The sequence below is a fragment of the Panthera tigris genome, chromosome B3, assembly GCF_018350195.1.
Source record: "Panthera tigris isolate Pti1 chromosome B3, P.tigris_Pti1_mat1.1, whole genome shotgun sequence".
Taxonomy (NCBI): domain Eukaryota; kingdom Metazoa; phylum Chordata; class Mammalia; order Carnivora; family Felidae; genus Panthera; species Panthera tigris.
Window position 1 is genome coordinate 133,219,928 of NC_056665.1, and position 22,511 is coordinate 133,242,438.

At 46.1% G+C, this 22,511-nt stretch overlaps 1 protein-coding gene across 11 annotated transcripts in view; it reads right to left on the reverse strand.

The window, feature by feature from the left end:
• Positions 1-22,511, reverse strand: part of TTC7B (tetratricopeptide repeat domain 7B) — a 253,786-nt gene that overhangs the window by 92,965 nt on the left and 138,310 nt on the right. For all 11 annotated transcript variants that reach the window (XM_042990364.1, XM_042990375.1, XM_042990367.1 and 8 more), the window contains 6 exons: positions 16,279-16,362; positions 15,126-15,230; positions 13,083-13,200; positions 10,924-10,981; positions 4,447-4,519; positions 1,509-1,669 (listed from right to left, as the gene is read on the reverse strand). In XM_042990364.1, coding sequence (XP_042846298.1) covers positions 1,509-1,669; positions 4,447-4,519; positions 10,924-10,981; positions 13,083-13,200; positions 15,126-15,230; positions 16,279-16,362 — 599 coding nt within the window. The remainder of the gene's footprint in view (positions 1-1,508; positions 1,670-4,446; positions 4,520-10,923; positions 10,982-13,082; positions 13,201-15,125; positions 15,231-16,278; positions 16,363-22,511) is intronic.

Consider the following 22,511-nt stretch of genomic DNA (forward strand, 5'->3'; position numbering starts at 1 on the left):
ACCCGAGGCTGTCTACACAGGAGACACACGCGGGAGTCTAACGTCTAATGAAGGTGTTGGGGCGGGAGGCAAGGAATGCCGCTTTATAAATATTGATGAGAGAAACCGAATTCAACGGCATCAGGTTGCACTTTACTGATGGGTAAAGGACCGAGTCCTTTTTCAAGTGCTTTCACCATTTTAAGATTCCTTGGGCTAACCGGCTTTGGATACAGTCCAGAAATACACTCGGTGTGCAAGAGAGCAAGTTTGAGGCCTACAAGAAGTAAAACACTGCAGCAAAGCTCTTTAATTCACTCTGCACAAATAGCTGAACCTACAAAAGAAATCTCTAGTCAGAGGTTTCCTGGGTTATAATGAGAATTTTCTCGATGGGGAGAAGAGAAGTGCCCTTTTCACTTGAAGACAAAGAAATGTTTGTAATGGAAATGCGTGAACCAATTTTCCAAGGAGAGCTGAAACGCACTGATTAAAAACAGTGAAGTGATGAGGCACGGAAATAAAGCCAAAGCAGAGCCACTTAAAATTCGCCACGGCGGCACTGATTTCTGAAAGTGAAGGGAGCTGCCCTGAGCCCCCGTCTGCATTCCTTCCCTCCCTCCCGCCCCAAGCCACCCCCGCCCCATCACTGACCCTGCCACTTAGACAATTAGAACCTGCCAGCGTGTGGGGTGTTTACTGTTTCTGGCCACTGTATACCGGTTACCAGGCTACTCCACTGAGGATAAAACGGGAACCAAGGCACCCACACAACAGTGTCCTTCTCCACAAAGCCTAACCGACAGGCCCGGATTCAGGGAATGTTGTGAATTCAAGTAGACCGACATGCATATGGCAGTTTACAATGTCAATTCTTCAGTTAGGTACAGACACTAATTGATTTATTTAGGGAATTCTATTTCCTAGAGAACAAAACCAAGGTACAAAGAGGTCAGTACCTTGTTGGAAGGTGCCTAAAAGATGACAACCGCCTGGAACTAGCAGAAGGCGCCGGTGACCAGGACAAACCAGCCATAAAGCATGTTTCCCAGGCTTCAGGCACTGGAGTCGGCTCGATTTAACTGGTGCCATATCCGTGCGTATCTGTATTAGCATTTAGTTCATATTTTTCTTTAAACTGACTTTGAAACAACTCGTTTGAAAAATCTGTGGTCTCCCTCTGAGCAGGAATTTCTATGAAATCACACTTTGATACACAGGTATATTTTTTCTAATGTGCATCTTAAAAAATAAAAATGTTCATCCACCATCCATTTAAAATCATCTAATGTGCACCAAAGCTACATACACATTGGGAAAGACTGGATAAGGTCTTTTAATGTAATAAGGTGACCTAACAGGCTATGTTTGTTTCTAAATATCATGGAAAAACAAGAATAAAGGAATTTTGTCCTATTTACCCTCAGGGTATCCATGAAGGACTTAAATTAGATAGAGTGACGGAAGGGGGAAAGAAGTAAAGTTAATAACTTCTGAGTAAGGGAAAACAAAAGGCCAGGACCACTTACATAAAATTTTCTGGATATTCACTCAGGGCCATGTCAATGATATTCAGAGCATCGTGGTAATGCTTTTGTGCAGACAGTAAGAGGGCAAGAAGGTGCAGGGAGTTGGCATCATCGCCTTGAAGTTGAAGAGCTTGGCGGACGTACCCCAGAGCCTCTGGTATCTGGTTTGAAACAAAATCAAAAAGAATTTTAAAACACACGCGCGCACGCACACACACACACACACACACACACACACACACACACACACGAGAAGATACCATTTCAATATCTGATTCTCTATAAACATCAAAAGTTGCTTCACCCTGTGCCACATTCAGATTTTAACCTTTGTGATAGCCCCAGGATATTAACCACAAACATGCAGACAGATGTCTTCTTCAAGCGACAGTATGACCTGCGGAGTGATGCTAGATGCTCTGTTTCTCTGTAAAACTGCCAATACCAAATCTTTTGTTTCTCTCCAAAACACAATTTCTCTTTTTCCACAAAACTGATCCACTCTTGATTATGCCCAAGATTGTTTCACTCTCAATGGAGACACATACAAGTTGCCAGAGGTTTTTAGTGTAATTAAGCTGCCTTAGCTGAACTGTTCTCTTTTTTTGAAGTATTAGTAAACTAAAGTACATAAGAAATTACAAAACCTTAAACAGAGCTTTCCAAAGGATCGGACACCTGTGAATCTTTTCAAGTTCCTTTGTCCTGGACATCTCCATCAGGCATCAAGGAAATATGCAAACAAACCGACAAACAAAAACCCCACACCTTTCCAAACTACAACCTAAAATAACTTGATCCAAGAAACAAATTGCAATGCTGCATACAAAGCAGATGTATCCAAATTCAAATAGGATGAGATAAAACTTTAACCTTTAAAATGCAAGAGCTGTGCAACACTCTTCAAAATTGTCCAAGCACCAGGGTTGATAAAACGCATACATAATGGATATTTGAACGCCCGAAATTCTGTGCAGGTTTAACCGTAACTGGGGGGGAATTAGAACCTGACACTGGATTTCGAAATAGAGCTCAGGACTGAAGCATTCTTACACAACCACCCAGGGACTGCTTCCTGTCCCCCTGCCTCAACTCCAGTCCAGACCTCTTCTCTGTTCGCCTGCTTCTTCCCAGCCCTTGGTAACCTCACTCTGTAGCAAGAAGCCACGACTTCCCAAACCTATTCATTTTCCTCTCTGAAATTCCATTTAGGATGATTTAAGTTATAAAGCCTGGCTACAAAGACTTTCTGCCACCGAGCCATAGAATCAGGGCTGTCACAGCCTGGGAGAGGGCTCATCCAGCCCAGACATTTGTTTACGGGGAGGGAGACGAGTCCAGGGAGGTGACAAGACTTGAGCATTGCCATCTAGCTAAGTGAGTGACTGAGTCAAGAGTGGCTCTAGACCTTCTGATTCCTCTCCTGTCCTCTCCTCCTGCACAAATGGCATTGGCTCTAAAGGTAAGAGGGCCACAGCCTTGGGGCCCCTGCCTAGCAGGGACACTCTCCCACAGAGGTCTGGTGTCTTCACACTGCGGGCCTGCAAAGATAGTGGCTGGACCCACAAGGCCCCACCTATGTAACCTCTCTTCGGGGAGACAACCCACTGCGTGAACAGCCCTCAGCTTCCTGTTAGGAAGGCCGAAGGCAGGTGTACTTCTGGTGTGGATCTGCAGGGGTGACCAGAGCAATCAGGGACAAACTGATAACAGGATTCAACATGATGGCCTTAAGGGAGAGCTGACTGGGAAGGAATTCAAAGCTGGTTTCTTCATTCAACGAGTGTTACCGGGTACCTAACACATGGTGGGCAGTATACCAGCCACCAGGGTAGAGTGATGAAGGTGACAGCTTCCTGCCCTCTTGGAACCTGAAGTCTAGGGAGGAAGACAGGTCCTGAACAGGAGGGCTGAGCAGGAGGAAGGAGAAGAGATGGCTTCTGCAGGAAGGAGGCTTCAGGGAGAAGGTGAGAGACGCTCCTGGTGGAGGAGGGCCCGGGGGGATCGACCCCCAGTGTGCAGCTGAGGCAGTAGCAAACTCCCCATCCGTCCAGCTGTGAGCCCTACCATGCCGGGCAACAGGGCCCACACAGAGGAGGCATCCTGGTTTCCTCGGTCCCCGGGTCACCACGGCAAGGCACTCCTCAACACCATTCCCAGGCCCGCGGGGAGTCAGAAGCATGCCCACAGCCCCAGCCTATCCGGGGAATGGCATGTCTGGGGAACTGACCTCTGCTTCACCCTCCAGTCAGCACTCAGGAATGTGCTGGGGTTACCACCAGTGTCTTGCACCTGGTGGGCAGGCAGGCATGCGGCCAGACTCTCAGAGCAGCTGGGAGGGGACAGGAGGGTATGAGAATGGTCAAGACGGCTTCTGGAAGCTGCTGTTGGGAAGAGGAAGGCCAGCGAAGCTTGCCTCTCCAGCAAGGAGAGTGCTGAGGAGTCCCGTATGTCGAGGGGGGAGCCACTGTGACTGTCCCTCTCTTCCACATGTTATAAAGGAAGCTGCTACCTTTTGCCCATGCCTGTCGGCAACTTCCTGTCAATCGCCAGCACCTTACGATGACCAGTGGCTAATCCCCACCACGCGGCTCGGCCCTGGGTCTGCCAGCAAGGGACAAAGGCTCTTTGGTGACTCCTGGGTTCATTCAGGGTGTCTGCCACGTGCTGCAGCCCGTGTTGCCCTCTGAACCCTCCAGATGTGTGGACGTAATCTCCCAAAGCGGAGCCCAGGACATCTGTGTCTTCACAGCAGACGCCCAAACTGACCAAAACACCAGTGGCTGTGCCGTGAGGAGTCAGCATCCTCTGAGAAGAGACTGGCTTCGGGTCAGCTTCGGGTCAGTGAAAGAAGACCAGCTACTGCCTCAGAGGGAGGCGCCGAAGGAACTGTAAGAAGGCGCGCACACCAAGTTCAGAGAACGTGAGACAAACTGACCTGTCTGGAGATGGCAAGCTGCAGAGCCAGGTAGAAAGCTGCTTGGTGATCTGTAGGTGACAGGCTGTGGGCCCTGAAAAAGTATTGATGGCCATTAGAACGCGGGAGAGGCCATTTGAACCCTTCCTATCCAATGAGTATTCCCATTTGCAGTTTTACACGCAGGCCACATATTTAGCTACGCAACGTTTCCTTTAAACTCTCCTCTTTTGTCCATTAGCAAGTGTGACGTGTTTTCCCTCTTATGGCTGTGTGTGAGTATGGCGCCGGAGCCTGCCTCTGTGTTTCGTCTAGCATCTGAAATGGCAGCCAAGGATCCTTGGCTTTGAGGAGGTGAAGCCACAAGGCCCTGAGGTCTGACCCCCCAACCCCCCAGCAGACGCCTCCCTTGGGCTGAGCAGGAGAAGCCCACGTGTCATGCTAGGACACGGTGAAGCTATGAGTACACTTGGCAAGGTGACGGCTGCTTTGGTTAAGTTTTGGCTTGGCCTTAACACTACTCCCTCCAAATTTCGGGATTTCAGGGAAACCGTATGAAAATCAAAGACCTGGCTTTGCTTGTAAAATGAGGTTTTGGTTTTTGATGAACCATGGGAAGGGGAGGATTCTCATTCAGCCTCTTGAAGCTTCTACTAAGCTCCCTCCAGCTTACTAATGTAGTCTGTGTAACTATGACATGTAAGTCTCTGTGGCCAGACACTAGGCTTCGTTTTATTAACTGGCCTTTGACAGCGAAGGGGAAGAGGCTGTACTGGCCTCCTACTTGATTGCAAACACAGTCATTCTTGCTTTTATGTGGAGGCCAATTGTATTTCACCAAGAGTAACTCAAAATGTGACTCGACGAGGCAGAAGTCTGTGTTCAGAAGTCTGGTAGGAAGAGAAAAACAAACTTTCAGTTTCTTCAAAAGGCACTATGGGGCCGACTAATTACAACTGGGGGTGGGGGTGGGGCAGACAGTACACAACCCTTCACGGTCCTCTGTCAACACTCTGGGATTAAAGGAGAATCTTCTACCGGCAGAAAACAAATCTGAGATAGAAAAGGAAGCCAAATCATTATGTATTCAATGGCAGCAAACACGTCAAGGATGTCTTCCTGTAGTAATAAGGCCTTTTGCAGAAACCATCTGTCTGCTGTGGAGAAAAAGGCTAAACAGTCTTCCAGGTATTTGGGATCCAGAAAATACGCTACTGGGTCCAACAAGTAGGGCATTGTTTAGACAAATGTGGTAGCTCCAGTGCAGGACTGGGGAAACTGGGGTGGTGACTGTCCTTTAGGTACACTCAACAGCAAAGGACCCAGACTCCCATTCCTGCGAATCTTCATTCATCATCTTGCCTCAAGACACAGCCCTCATTTAAGAGGCTGAGACTGAAGAGGCGTGCGTGTTGTCCTTTTAAATGTCATATTTCTGGGGCGCCTGGGTGGCTCGGTCGGTTAAGCGTCCGACTTCGGCTCAGGTCATGATCTCACGGTCCGTGAGCTCGAGCCCCGCGTCAGGCTCTGTGCTGACAGCTCAGAGCCTGGAGCCTGTTTCAGATTCTGTGTCTCCCTCTCTCTCTGCGCCTCCCCTGTTCATGCTCTGTCTCTCTCTGTCTCAAAAATAAATAAAACGTTAAAAAAAAAATTTAAATGTCATATTTCTGCCAGAGGCCTACTCGGTGGGCTCCAAGTTTTATGATTTTACAAGTATTGGTTTTCCATGAATTTGTACATCAAAGAATTTTTTTTCTTTGGTGTTCATAAAAAGTGAGATTGGAATGTCATGGTTTCTGTCTCTCCCAATTATTCAGGGAAAACGAATACACACTTAATTATGAAGAGACTTTGAATTATTTAGCATTATTTATTTTATCTTATCTTCTTTCACAATGGATGAAGCCAGGTTTTTACAACCCTCAAAAAAACCCCAAATTCCTCAGAGCTACCATTTTCTCAGGCCAGTTTAGACTTGTCACAAATGAAATTAAATCAAGTCATGGTTGCTTCTGCCCAACACCAACCAAGAAAAGCTGGCAATGGCTTGGTGAGTTCAGGGAGTAGATGGGGATAGTTCTGACCAAAGGCCACTCTGGCCTCCTCAAATAATGATTAACTGCTAGCCACAGCACTATGAAAGAAACAAACCAGAAACGACAGAAATCTTGGCATTTCTGGGGTGCATCAGGACAAAACCTGAAGACTGCCAACTTGACTGCCCAACTGCCAAGTTTCTAACAGGACACAACTTAAACATACACATTGAAAAATCTTATTTCAATAATTTTGCTAATGAATTAAACTGGCCACTTTAGCCTATGAAAGAAAAAAGGAGATAAGGAGAATGCCCAAGAAAACAAGAAAAAGCGCACAGTGTGGAGCTCATGTAGACTCCAGAAAACTTGCTTCGGTCATGTAGAACAGTTTCAGCAGCTAGGCTTCCTGTGACAAAACTATGCCAACAGAAAACGTGCTCAACAGAAATGACCAAGCAATGCAAGTGAGAGGAAAGACATTAGTAGCGATCTTGAAAACTGTAAGCCTGCTGGACTCAGCATATGGACTTAAAGCAGCCTCATAAAGCCCATTCCCATAGAGTCAGCACCTGGTAAGGCTGCTAAGAGAAACCCAAAGACCTAAAAATGTCACCCCATGGATGCTCACAAAGCACTTCCCTTGTCAAAGCACCTCCATATCCATTAAGTCAGTTTCTCTTCCATAAGAAAAAATTATTAGATTGCTGGCTCACTGAGGCTGCCCATCTGTCCATCCATCTACTCATCCATCATCCACCTACCCAAGTCACCCACCCATCCATCCAGTCATCCACCCATCCACCCATCCATCCATCTGTCCACTTATCTGCCATCCATCTCAACTAGTCGCCCATCCATCCACCTGCCCTTCCATCCATCTATTAGTCCATCTACTCATCTGACCACTCATCCATCCATCCATCCTAGTCATTCATCCATCCACTAATCCATCCATCCATCTACATATCCAACCATCCACCCCTCTATCCACTCATCCATCTATCCATATCCACCTATCCATTCACTCACACATCCATCCAATCATCCATCCACCACTCATCCATCCATTCACCCTAGTCATCCATCCATCCATCCACCACTCATCCATCCATTCACCCTAGTCATCCATCCATCCATCCATCCATCCATCCATCCATCCACTCATCCATCCTCATCACACATCCAACCATAAATCCATCCATCCATCTATCTATCCATCCATCCATCCGTCCATCTGTCCATCCATCCATCCATATTATGCAGTACCTATTGCAATGCCAGGACATGTCCTAGCCTCTTGGAGAGGAAGGAGATGAAAGAACAACACAAGCGTCTTTCCTTCAGAAGCTCCCCACAACCCCGCAGAGGGGGAGACCCAAAGTGATCGTTACAGTGCAGTGGGAGCATGTCCTGGGAGAGGTATGCCAGGGTGCTATTGGAGAGCATGGATGGGCCTCCCAGACCACCTGGCTGAAACTCAGAATGCCTTGAGGTCACTCCAGTGCTTTCCTAGACTCTGGTTCCAACATCCTCTAGAGATGAACCAAGAATATAGAGAAGGCTGACCAATTTCAACCTGGTCCATAAGACACAGACCTGGTAACAAGAACAACTATAGTTTATGAAGCATCTACTATTAAGCATCCTGTCCAAGAGCATCCAGCAAAAGAGGTAAAGCCAGAAGTGAAATTCTGAGGCCTTGTCTCCCTAGCATAACACCCCATTGCCTTGTTTAGCCAACTCTTAAGGTCCCATTAGTCCTAATTACAGTGGACATAGGATCTGTGTGTTATTAAGGAAATAAAAAATACAAACCTGATGAAAGTTATTACTCTGGAACCTCCCTTTAGTTACACACATAGGATATGACCAACTTGTCCCGGTTTGCCCAGGATATTCCTGGTTTTAGTACTGAAAGTCCCATATTCTGGGAAACTGCCCAGTTCCTGACGAACTGTGCATAAAACATGCCACATTAACTTAAACTGAAGCTAGGAGGGGGAGAGAAAAAAAAGAGCGAGATTGGACCCCCTGTAACACTTTATATGGCAAATGTGAATGACACCATGTCACCTCTTCCTTGTGGGGCAGCCCAGATTGCTGCCGTTGGGGGGTCAAGCTGCTGAAACATGCTCTTGACTGTTTGCAGACTTGCTTTCCTCTGGAGGACACAAGAGCACAGAAGTAGCCACTCAGACCACTTGTGTGTCTTCAGAAAGCTCAGAAGACAACACTTTTTCCTCGTGATTCTTTCATACCAGGCAAATGAGTTGGTTCAGCTGCTTGGGCTGAGTGTATGAGTCAGCAAACAGCTGAGGGTCTCAGTATTAAGATGCAGTCATGCAACTAGGAGGTCTTCAAAAATCGACTTTTGGAATCCACTAGAAAGCAAATCTTTCTGAATTCTGACTCCGGTCATAATTAAGAGTTAATTCTCACATGCTATATCTATAACCCCATCCCCTTCTTTTGAAAAGTAGGATCCACACCCAGCGTGGAGCTCGAACTCACAACCTCGAGATCAAGAGTTGCACGCTCCACCGACTGAGCCGGCCAGGAGCCCCAACGTCATCCTTTTTGAATTATACTGTTTTCTCTAAACAAAAAAATTGTCAAACAACGGTATAAACAGAATTGTGGGCAGAAGATTTACAATACACAGTAAATAAGTACTTCTCAGCCAAGTGGTTTTTAAATACCCATTTACATTTAAGAAGTAATACAAATCATTCTTATTTACCTCACATCATTCCCTTATAGATTTTTGTTAAGTCTCCAGTGCACTGGAATAGCTCTAGCTAATGAACGTACTTGAAACAAAATAATTTTATTCCTTTGAAAAATATTCTTTATTTCACACAAATACTAATTTAGGTTAGCCTTCCCCAATATGATCGTGTAGGTTAGCAGGATTTTATTACTCTTTATTCCCATATGAACTAATATTTTTAAAAATCTCCATGAATTAAAACCCAAGCAAAAAAAGGAACAAAAAGGGATTTCAGGCCAATGGAATAGCTGTTATATAACATGAAGTTACGAATTCTGGCAGCTCAAGGCAGACCACCGCCATGGCTGTTTTTAGACAGTCGGGAAGATGTGCCGATTTAAGAAAAATGAAACAGATGTGATGGCCACTTTTCATAGGCATCCATGTGTGGGCTTTACAAACTAGGACTGCAGGACGTGAAACTCCAAATCATTTGAAATGGAAATGCTTTCCACACTCCATGCTGAAGAACGTTAACAAAAGCTTAGCATGGAGATAGGAGGTCTGTCTGCAGATGTCAAGTGGTACTTTGCGTCATTAACCAGTCTGGGACTGGCAAAAGGGAAGAAGCTATCAGTATGCCTGCTAGGAAACGAAAAGAAACGAGACAAAAGAGTCCCATAGTAACTGAAGCCGGGTGATAATGATTTCATGAAAAAAGGGACACGTGCGCAGTGACAAATCTGTAGGCAACCCCAGTTACTAAGAAAAGAAATTGAACAGAGGTTATTTGGTATTGAGAGGTCCTCATAAAATTTTCAGAAAAGTAACGAAGTTTCTAACACAATTCCAAGAAATCAGTGTAACTCAGATACATTTAAGGTGACAGGATCAATACCGATTCAAGATTTGACATCACGGGGCTACCCCTGCAGGCAATGATTCGTTTGGGTGATTTATTATACCTGTGGTAAGGAATAAAATTAGGGCGGCAAAGTATCGTAGGTACGAGGAAAGCTGAGTGGGAGTCAGGCGACCTTGATTCTACCCTGACTTCAGTAGCTATGTGACTCTGGCAACTCTTTTCCCTCCTGCACGCCTTAGTCCCTTACCTGCAGTAGACACACCACTTGTTTGTCTGTCTTATTGGCATGAGGATCAAGTTCAAGGAGGAATGCGAGAGGTCACTCGAGCATTCTCTAATTATAAAGGCGCCCTCCTAATTTCATGAAGAGCATAATTGATGGAGACAATCACAAGGCTTATGGAGCTCAGTGGCAGTGCGGCGTCCTGAGACTTGCTGGCCTGTCTTATCACAGCATCTCAGAAACTGTCCTAAAATCTGGCCTTTTCATTTCTTATAAACATCTTCAGCATGACGTGTAAACAAACAAACAAACAAACAAAAAAGGCTAGAAAAGAAATGATCCCTTTTCTAGATGATGACAATTGTCTTTAATAAAAGGAAGCATCTCCCCAGACATACAAAGTGTCCATCTTCTTAGAGCTGAAATCATTTAATTAGGAATGAATAACATGCCCAAGTGGATAAACAGATTAACAATGCAGATTTACGTAGCAACAAGTGGGGCAGCAAGTTTTGATACTGTGTGTTCGGTGCTCGAGATGAAAAGACTCCCGGGGGGAAAATACTGTTTACATAATCTTTATAAATATCTCTTCTTTTTATACTTTTCATACTTCGGTGTCATTATGCACAGCCGAGTGAAAAGATGAACTCCCACTCACCTCTGAAATGCAAGAAGCGCCTTTCTCTGTAGGACCTCCTGCATCCCTCGCAAAGAAGCTAAGAAAAGGGTTCCATTAGTCAGTGGCATGGAAGATCGGGGAGTTTCTGACAAACACAAAGCTCATCATAAAAACTGTACATGCAACTGGGTTAAAAGCAACACAGGACTGTGTGCCCAGCCCCGTCCGGGCACTGGGAAATGAAGCCCAGACCGCCCCCAGACGGTTGCACTCTGTGGGCACAGCTGTGGAGCCATGCCGAGGGGACAGTATGAGTTGGCTGGTCACCTTGATGCCCCAGGCATAGGGGGCTGTTGTCAAAAGATCAGCTGGGAATTCCAGAGAGGAGCGCGTCTGCTTTCTCGAGCGCGGGCATGTGGCTTCCAGGGGGGGAAGACTGCCTCTACTGGATGGTCCAGAGAGATTCAAGCACCAATGGTGTTGATCAGACGGACTTCGGTTCCTTCTGGCACTGACAACTATGATACTGGGCCAAGGGAACTAGCTTGATGCCATACAAGGCCGGTTTAAGTCACACTGGACAATGGCCAGGACCTTTAATACCCTGATATGAACATAAGGGATAGACCAGGCAAACCCACAAATGATACTAGAAAATCAGCTGAAAAGTGTGAGGCCATCTTGCTGTGAGCCCACACGTCCCCTGTATAGAGCATATGAGAAATGGCTTCCTTAAGGTCTGTCATGGGAACTATAAAGGTACTTTTACTAAGACATGAGAAAAAGTCCTGGAGGAACCTGCTTAGGGTTGGAACTGAGGAGGCCCTATCGAACAAACCAGCATGGCCGATCCCCTCCAGCTATGATACTGAGAATGGTGGACAGCTGTCCCAAGGGCCATAGCTAACTTAGAACAACAGTGACTAAGCTAGAGAGCATCTCAGGTGATCCTACTAAACCATGAATGCAAGATAAAGCTCAACAGGTCAAGCACCTCTCCCAAAATTACAGGGCTAATCAGGGCTGGGGTCCAGACTAAGACTCTATCTGGATAAATATACGGCATTAAACTTAAACTTCACTGAAAGTCGCCCATAGTTAAAACAATGTGCTGGGTGTTGCCAGTATATCATGTATGCAAAAAAGATTAGCAAAAAAAAAAGCAAACAAAAAACAAAAACAAAATCCAAGCCCATCATTGAAAATCGATTGATAATATGAAATTTCTCTAAGGTCTTTGATTTTTTAGGAGAAGAGGATTTGGAGTAATTTGTAAAGTAAACTATAGCAAAACTATAAAGAAAGAAAAAGAAAGTGAATACTATACAAGTCAGGATGGTGTTTTTTCTTCACGGGGACTGTGATCAGGAGCGGCGGGGGGGTTGGGGGGGGGACAGGAGATGTTCCCCGGGCGGCTGGTAAGGTTCTATCTCCTGAGTAGGGTGGTGATTACAAGGATATCTCCTGTATCCTCATTCGTTAATGATGCATTTGCTTTGGAAAATTTTTTTTATTCGTGTTATATTTAACAACAAAATGTTAAAGACATAATAAGAGCTCAGGAAAGTAATTTATCAGTTTATATTTCCTGCAAACGTACCATTGAAAGCTTCATCAGGTGTACAAAACATAATTAAGATTTTTAAAAAATAGCTGGGACCCCCAAATTCTACGTACATTCAACAAGCATGTCCCCCCGCATGGGTATTTGATAAGCTGTTGCACAGCACGTGCACATATCTGTGAACTAAAATGTGCTACTAGGGAAGGGGCATCCTGAGCAGTCAAGGGAAGCTTCCTGGAGGAGGCTGGCCCTAAACTCTTCCACATTCCTGTGCCTAAGACACAACATCCCTTCACATGGGGACAGCCCAGCCAAGTACCAGGGCAGACGCAGGTGCAGGCTGGGCTGGGTGAACCACCTCTCAAGACCCTGCACCTGCCAGCTGGGCACCCCGTGCACCACCAGTCAGTGCACCTGGCGCACAGGGCCTTCGCCCCCACGCTCCGATTCTCCAACCAGTGGGAGCGAAAAGGACAGCAGCAGCAGGTCCCCACGGGACGGCACACCCAAGTGACCCAACTTAGATGCATACTCCTGCAACAGTCCTCTGTGAGGGCTGTGGCAACCCTGCAGTGCAGACGTAGGGAGCCCAGCCCTGAGGAGCCCAGATCCCTTGGGGCGGGACTTCTCTCACCGTCAGTGGCCTGCAGACTGTACGTGAGCCCCAGAGCTAAGTAGCCTTTGGCCTTGAACTCTGACGTTTTCTCTCCCGCATCAACGACGGTTTTGGCAAACTTCTCGGCCTCTTCCAACTGAAAAACCAGACAAGTTGAAAACGACAACAACCTGCAGAATTTCTAACATGAGTTCCCATAAGCGTCTGCTGGCAAAACCAGATTTCTGATGAGTCACTGTGAAAATAACTCCCAGGTCTTCCAATTCCACTCTGGTGATTCTGTTCTCTTTATCTGAGCCTGTCTGACAGACCTCAGGGCTCCCACCTTGCCTTTCTTTCTTTCGAGTTTGCCTTAATGCTTTTTTTTTTCACTTCTTTTCCAAGGTCATTTTCATTCTTGGTGGGGTTCTATCTTTTTCATCTTTAGTTTTTACTAATTTGATCTGTAATTGGGCTGTGCTAGGGATTCAGAAATCGGATTGTAAATAAATAATATCTATAATAATTATAGATGTAACTTATATATAATATATATATGTTACATATAATAAAGTTCTTAAAACATTTGGTGTCTGGTCTTTCCTTTTTTTTTTAAATGACAAAAAGAACACATTTGGGCTTGGATTCTCTTTCCCACAGCTGTTAAAAATTTCAGAACCCCCCATCTATTTATTTTACAATGCAGAGCACATGGACCTCACATCAGCAGATTCCAATGAGAAAATGTGAAAGGACCACAAATTTCATGGCTCTTTCCAAGCACCCGGAAACAGCACCCACAGTAAGACCTTTTGCACAATTTATTAGAAGCCCAAATAATAAGATTTGTTTCTTCAAAATATGGCAAATGTTGGGGCCACGGAGGCTGGGGGATAGTACCCGGGAGTTCATTACACTCTTGACTTGTGGGGTGTTTGGAAATTTTAATAATAAAAATGTAAAAAAATATATATATACAGAAAAGATTTGTTCTGCTCATCTTTACACACAAAAAAAGAGAGACCAGTTTATTTTTGGCCTCAGGGAGAGATCTACGTGACAGTCACGAACAATGCCATGGCTGGAAGGGGCGCGACAGTCATCGCCGGAAAGTGGCATTTTCAAAACGGAAGGGTCTGTCCAGCTCCTCCGCCCACTGCTGGAGCCTGCCTGTGTGGTTCCCTCTCCTGTGGCACCGAACTGTCCGAAAGTGCATGAACCACACGACGCCTTCAGAGCTGTGAGCCTCAGGTGAGAACCTGCCCTTTCAAAATGTCTTTTTCCTTCCACACTTCCCCAAGTACAATTTAGCGGAAGTAGAACACTTTCTTCCCAGGGCTTACTTTCGTCCTGCCGCGTGAGAATAAATGGGAAAAAAAACAAAAACAAAAAAAACAAGCAGCGAGGACCGTAACGGTAAAAATCCTTGGCAAGGCACCTCGGTCTTTGGAGCAAATTCTTCTTCTAATTAATCTTGACGTGAAGTTAAAGAAAAGAAATTAAAACTGGATCGTCTGTGGTAACGATCCATACCACCACCTCAGCGGTTAGTCTGGCTTTTCTACTTTCTACTCAAACGGTATTTTTTTTTGAGGTACTAGAACTGTTACAGATGGGACTATTCCCAAATTCAAATCTGAGCGAGAGGAAAGCCTACGTGAAGGAGGAGGAACGAACAGCATTGGTTTACATGTGAGCTGCAGGAGAGAATGACTCTTCTCTTCTACAGAAAACCTCCGCTCTGCTAAGAGTGAATCACTCAGTGACATACACCTTTCCAGTCCCGCATCCCTTCTTTGCGTACAGCAAGGTTTGTGTGAGTACGAGTTCCCATTCTCTTTTATCACTTCTGCCTCTTTCATCAACTGAAGCACATTCCTGTGAAAAAGAAAACCCTGGAGTATCCTGGGAACGTGATTCTCCTCAGTCCTGGCGCGGTGCGTTGAGGCCGGAGGGGTTCTGGGGTTTGGGGCTTTGGGCGGCCTTGTTTTTGGGTAGCTGATGAATTGCCACTATTCTCTCTCAGTGTTTTGAAGTGAAAGAGGTCACTGCCCGAGCGCACGGGGCCCCAGCCCTACTCACCCAGTGAAGGGAGCCCACGCACAGCTTCGCGGCGAGGAGCGGGATGGTGGCGTCGTCGGGCTTCAGACGGATACACTCTTTCAGCACCTTCACGGCACGAGCAGACTTGGCAAAAGGAAATTATTTCTGTAAAACTCAAACTTTTTTGACAGGACCAAATACAAAAGCCTTCCCTGAGGGGTTTCGGTAAGGGTGGCCTCTTCACGAGGCTTCTCAACTTTGAACCCAACAGAGCAGGGGCCTGAGGATGGTGACAACCGGAGCTTGGGGCTCTCGAGTGACGGGAGTAAACTGTGGTTAGGACAAGTAGAAATGCTTCCCTGGAATCGCCCTAATTTTCTTCCTTACTTGTGTCGCCGTTGCAAAAATAAGAAAAAATAAATAAATAAAGGCAGCGAAGGCTTCAGTTATCATGAAGAATAAACGGTACAATTTAAAGTACGCCATACTCAATTTCTGTCTCCACTTGGCCCAAATAATCTCATATCTCAGACTTAACAAGGCACTAGATGGCAGCTTCGCTAAATGGCCCAAATTAACGAGAATGGTGGCTACTACCTTTATTGTGTGTGTACCTGTGCGAGGCGGGGAGGGGGGGGGTGCTATTCTATGCATCTTAGGGGTTTTACCTCATTTACCTGATAACGGTTCTGTGAGGGAGGCTCCGTTAGGTCTCCACTTTGCCGAGGAGGAAATGGAGATACTAAGTGGCCTGCCCTCAGTGATAGCTGTGAGGGCAGCTCCAGGCCTCGACTCCAGCAGCAAGGCTCCACAGCCCAAGCTTTCAACCAGGATCCTACGCTGCCTGATATAATGCCTTGCTAAAGACAACGGAATGATTTCCCCCTCCAGGAATATGTTTATACTTCCAAATGAGTGAAAGGGTCGCTGGGAGAACCAGCCTTAGCTTAAGTCCCGCCTTCACACGACAAAGTTACAGTGGCCAAAAAAGGGCAAATATTTCAGAATTTCTCTTCTCAGTGGCATGTCCGTGTTTGGCTCCCAAATCATTACATGTGATGACTTAGTTATAAATGACCACAGGAGAGTTTCAGATAGTCGGTGTAGACATCTGCAAGGTGTGATATCACCCCCTGGAATTCCAAGACATGAAGCACTGAGACAGAGGAATACGCATCAAAGGGCAACTCACTTTTCCGGCGGCCATGAGGGACAGAGCAAACTGGTACCACAGCTGGAACTCCTCAAAGGCAAACTTCATGGCTCTTTCCAAGCACTGGTTGGAAAGAAGAATAAATGCAGACATCTGAGAACTGCCAGTGTCACAACGGGATACGTGTGAGTTTGTGTCTACACGTATTAAGGTAAGTCCTACAAAATCTGCTTCCCTCGAATGCGTCAGACTTAATCCTCCACCAGACCCCTCCTGAGGAGCTCCCACAGGGTATGAGTCACTGTGCCAGAAGCCAGGACCATCCACAGTTGACTAAGTAGTTTTTCATCCAGTACAAAGAAAAAGGCACGTACATAAACAACTCAAACACAAGGCCCAGACTGATATGTGCCCCAACAATGGGCAAGTAATCACAGAATTGAGAAATGGCATCCTGGAAAAATGCTACTTGAGCTGGGCCTTGATTAATGAGGAAGAAAAAAAATGCAGCTCTGATCTGGAAGAGGGGGGTATAAGCAGAGATGTGGAGGTGAGAGGGAATGCTTTGACTCGATGATAGCAAATGGTCCAGTAATAAAGGCAGCCCAGGGCACACAGGCAGGAATGGGCAGAATGAGGCTGCGAGGCTGGCATAGGCTGGGCCCATGTCACTGAGAGTCTGACATGGCAGCTCCTTTTCAAAGATGTTCCATCTCCCTCCTCCACCCCAGGCTTGGTGGTGCTCCTCAAGTTCATAACTGTATGTTAATATCACGGTCTTCAACTTTCCTGCCCCAGCCCAGCCACATTCCACTGTGAAAAACCATCAAGGGCAGAAATCCTGACTTTGTCACCTCAGGACCCACCTAGGTGGGTAATCTACAATAGGCTTCACTATGCACAGAGTGATATGATCACATCAGAGCTTTAGAAGGATCATTTGGGGGGCGGGGAGAGGGATGTGTGACCAGCATGAAGATAGACCAGGAATAAGGTGGATAGAATGGTCTAGAGACTTCAGCAAAGACAGGGCAGCCAAGGAGGGGGGAGGGATGACTGGTGAGGTGTAGAGGCTGAAGGAGGCCTCCAAAGTCTCTGGCTTGTATACTTGGGAGCAAACCCATGACAGAGAAGACCCTTGTGTAAACACACACATATGCGTGTGTGTGTGTGTGTGTGTGTGTGTGTGTGTGTGTGTGTGTGTGTGTTTATGAGAGAGAGAAAGAAAATTTTTAGAATAAAGAGAGAATTTGGGGAAGAAATGTGTTTTATTAATGAGCTTGGTAAAGGACATGGTGAGTCTGAGGTGTCATGTGGTTACTGATGATAATTAGAGACAATCTGGGGCCTCAAGAGAAAAATCTAAAAAAAGACATACATTTGAGCTGAAAGAAATTAAAGACATAAATAAATGGAAACACATCCCATGTTTATGGATTAGAAAATTTACTATTATTAAGATGTCAGAACTATTCAAAGTGATCTGAGGATTTGACACAATCCCTATAAAAATCCCAATGGCATTTTTTTTTTTGGCAGAAATAAAAAAAAACCTATCCTAAAATTCATGGAATCTCTAGGGACTCAGAATAGCCAAAACAATGATAAAAAAGAACTGAGTTGGAGGACTCACACTTCCTCATTCCAAAGCTTATTACAAAGCTACAGCTATCAAAACAGTATGGTACTGGCATAAAGACAGACCCCAAAGAATTAAAAGCAGGGACCCAAACAGGTATCTGCACACTGATGTTCATACCCGCATTATTCACAATAGCTAAAGCATGGAAGGGACCCAAGTGTCCATCAATGGATGAAAAGATAAACAAAATGTGTGAGATATAAGCATACAATGGAATATTATCCAGCCTCAGATTAAAAAGGAAGGAAATTCTGTTGCATGTGAAATAAGCCAGTCACAAAAACATAAATACCATATGATTCCACTTGTATGAGGTACTCAGAAGAGTCAAGATCACAAAGACAGAGAGCAGGATGGTGGGTGCCAGGGGCTCGGGGAGGGGGATGGGGGAGGTAGCATTTCATGGGGACAGTTCCAGTTTTACAAGATGAAGAGATTTCTGGAGATAGATGGTGCTGATGGCTGTACAACATTGTGAATGTATTTAATGCCACTGCACTGCACGACTTTAAAATGGTTAAGAAGGTAAGACATGTATTTTACCACAGTAAAAATAACTGGGGGAAAAGTACATTTGAGAAAACAGTTGAAGCCATCAGAAGAGGTTTTGAAGAACATCAAAGGAGTGCTCGGAGAAAGGGCAGCTCGGGCAGGACCGTGGGAAGCATCTCTACTTCGGGACCAGGAAAGGAGACACAGACAAGTCTCAGGACGGGGACGAGGAGACGGTCAGAGTGCGGGAGGCCCAGGGGCCCCGGACCCGGCAGCAGGTGGCCGAGCTCCGGAAAGCACGGTTCTGGGATGCGGTGCAGGAGGATGCCGGGCTGCGGGGGCCTAATGAGCAGAGAAAAGAAGGAGGGGAGTCTGCAAATGGAAGAACAGTGACTTATCTATGCACCTATCTTTCCATGGAGACAACTTGAGACGAACAAGCAGAAGAAAGTCAGAGAAGAAACCGAGGAGATAAATTAGGTCCCCCAGGACCAGAGAGAGCCAGGTCCCTGGAATAGACGGGCCCCTGGTGGAAGGCATTCTCTTAAGGACACAGGCTCTTTAAGATAAAGAGGAGAGACCCTTCCCAGCAGCTGTCCTTCCCAGCCACTGTTTCCTCTGTAAAGATGGGCTAAGGTGGGTGTAGGAGCAGGGAAACAGAATAGGGCTGGGAGTTTTTTAAAAAAGACAGAAAAGCTTTAAACATCAACTTCACCCTGAGACAGACAGACACCAGTGTCACCTTAGAGGCTGGTGTGTGTGCAATGGCACCTGCAGCACCTGCTGCCAATTCTCTCTAGTGATGCTCTGTGGCCAGCCTGGGGCAGAGGAGAGCAACTACGGAAGTCTCAGGACTAACAGGCAGACATTCAGGGATGGGTAGGGGGCTAGGGGCTGAGGGAGGAACAAAGGAGCCACAGAGAGGGTGACGAACGAATGGCAGGAAATAATAAAGGCGAAGTGAGAAGGTGGGAGAGGAGAGAAAAGAATTCCAGAATTTTAGGTAGTATTTACAGAGAAGGTCACAGCAGATATTATGCTAGCTGGTTCACTGTGAAAACCTACCCCAATAAAAATATATTAAAAGGTAAAGCGATAAGCAGTTAAGAAGCACCTACTGCACACCTGGTGACGGGATAGGATGGGGATCTGCAGATCCCAAGTAAGATGAATATTTGGTTCCTCATTGCGATCACACTGGCAAACTGCTTAGCCAAAATCTGGGGGGTTGGACATGTGACTTCATTCTGGATCATGTGATGTCGGCAGAGGCCGCTGGGTGAGGCTTCCGGCATGGCTCTCTAAGAGGAGGGCTTTCTGGGCTACTGCACGCTCTGCCCTCAGCCCTGGCCCTCCCTCCCACCTGGGACGTAGCCAGGAACGCTGAAGCATGAGGACAAGAGCCACTCTCTAGAATGGCTGAGCAGAAAGAGAAAGCACTGGGCCCCTGAGGCTGTGACATGCTGTGGCTGTGACTGCAGCCTCTTTCCAGACGTGTTGCTGTTGTTGTGGGGGGAGAAACTGACTCATATTTGGCTAAGTCACTGTGAGCTGGTTTTTTTGATTACATCTGGCTGCACCTCTCACTAACACAGACACTAAATGGCAGAGCTGGGATCCGAACCTGACCCCAGAGCCCCCTTAGCGGCTCTGCTATACTGATAAGAACAGGAAACCCTTAAGAAGGGCCCTAAAAAGCCCTCACTGTGCCTTTAAGAAGCACTGTGGGAACAAAAACTAAAGCAGCCTGCTGAAAACATCAAGTAGGCAAGATGCGTGAAGGGAGACCTCATCCAGGTGTGGGGTGGTAGGAGCTGGGAAGAGGTGGGGGAGGACGGCTCTTAAGGAGAGAACACCAAGCAGTGAAAAGCCAACAGTGCTTGGAAACTGAGTTGGGGGATGAGGGACGGCGGAGGAGGAGGAAACGGAAAACATGATCACACTGCAGGAATTAGGCAAAGGATCCGGCGCGTGGAGAAGGTCGCAGATGACAATCAAAAATGAGGTTTGTCCTAACAGCTCTACGGAACCAGTTCACTGCAATATGACCACTAAGTACTTAAATATGTACACAGAAACATTTAAATGTTTGAACGCTTTTCTTCCTCCTTTTGCTAAGAGGAATGATAAATATCAACTGTTTTCCCGATAAACAAAAGGAGCTCAGCAGCTGAAACAGCCTGTTCTGAATCAAAAAGCTAGATGCTATAAATAAGTGTGCATCCTTATTTTCTTTTGTGCCAAAGGCTAACATACTCATTATACTCAGCGAAAAACACTTACTGGAGGCCCAATTGGTACAGAGCTCCATTCCACGTGCTACCAGCCATGGCACCAGGAAAATACCAGCCCTCCTAAAAAGTAGACCTGGAGAATCTTGGGGCTACGAGGGAACTTGAGAAACGTCCAGTTGAAGTCTCCAAAGGAGAGATCTCTGTCGTTTTGGCTTCCCATCACCTCAAAACACTTCTGATTTTTTTGTTTCAAGAGTTGGGGATACCCGACATTGGAGGAAAGCAGCCTCTCTGTCTCCCTGTAGTAAGGCCTAAGGATGAATGAAGGACAGAAGCGATAGGAGTGGGTCACGTGGCCCAAACTCAGCCAATCAGATGCTCCTGCCGGAGCTTTGCATCTGGAGCAGGGAGGGGAGGGCCTGGGGGCCACAGTAGAAGAAGGGTTGGTGGAGGCCCTGGAAGGAAGGAACGGTGTCCTCCCAAACTGAGCCAGGGACCTTGCCTTCCTAATTTCTGCTCAGACCCATTCTTCAGCCTTCTGTGGATCCTGTGAGCAGCACACAGGGACGACTGCCTTTTCCGCCGGAGTGAACTCGTCAGCTTCTGCTACCTACAATCAAAGCCCTAAAGGTACGACCAATCAGATGCTTCAGGCTCTTACAAGCAAGCCCTGCCTCCTAGCCCCCAGCAAGTAGTTGTACTAGTTCTGCCCGGGGACCTTCCAGAATAGGGAATTCACAACCTGAACAGTAGCTGGAAGTAAAGCCAGGCACCACCACAGATGGGGCGTGTGGATTCGGGCAAGCCAATTAACCCCTCTCTATCCAGACTCCTCGTGGTAAAATGGGAAATATAATAGTAATTAATGTAGAGAGTTATCAGGAAGATTAAATTAGTTAATACACGTAAGCAATAAGAACAGTAGCTCAGATACTGGCTAGTAAGTGCTAAATAAAAGTTAGCTATTAGTTCTTGATAAAAATTTAACATTCTTTTTAAAAAAATTTTTTTTAATGTTTATTTATTTTTGGGAGAGAGAGAGAGAGAGCACGAGTGAGGAGGGACAGAGAGGGAGACACAGAATCCGAAGCAGGCTCCAAGCTCTGAGCTGTCAGCACAGAGCCCGACGCAGGGCTCGAACTCACAAACCATGAGATCATGACCTGAGCTGAAGTCTGAGGCTTAACTGACTGAGCCACCCAGACGCCCCTAAAAATTTAACATTCTTACATTAAGAAGCAAAACTGTATAATTCCCATCACTTTATCTAAACTTAATGAAAATCTGAATATTAAAGTTCAAATTTATAATATATCAGAAATAATTACTTTACAAAATGCTTTCTCATCTTAGAAAAGGATTCAATCTGAGATCCTTGAAAATAGCACACTTTATAGAATCAGACTAGAACATATGTTAATTATCTATTTCCTTAACAAGTGGTACGGACCGAATGTTTGTGTCCCAAATTCATACGTTGAAACCTAACCCCCACTAGGATGGTGTCAGGACGTGAGGCCTCTGGGAGGTGATTAGGTCATGAAGGTGGAACCCTCAGGAATGGGAATGATACTCTCATAAGAGAGAAGAGATCCTTTGCCCCCTCCACCGTGTGAGGACACAGCAAGAAGCCTGCAACCCAGAAGTGTCGGCCCTCACCAGACATCAAATCTGTTAGAGCTACGACCTTGGACTTCCAGCCTCCAGAATGGTAAAAAATAACTGCTTACTGTTTAGAAGCCACCCAGTCTGTGGAATTTTGTTACAGCAGCCTGAATAGACTACAACGACGAGCCTTACTATAGGATACTGACTCTGTAGCCGGGAGCTAGTCTCATTGCTTTACAAGAACTGCCTCATTGCTCGTCCTCACAACCCTCCAAGGACAAGCCGGCACTATGACG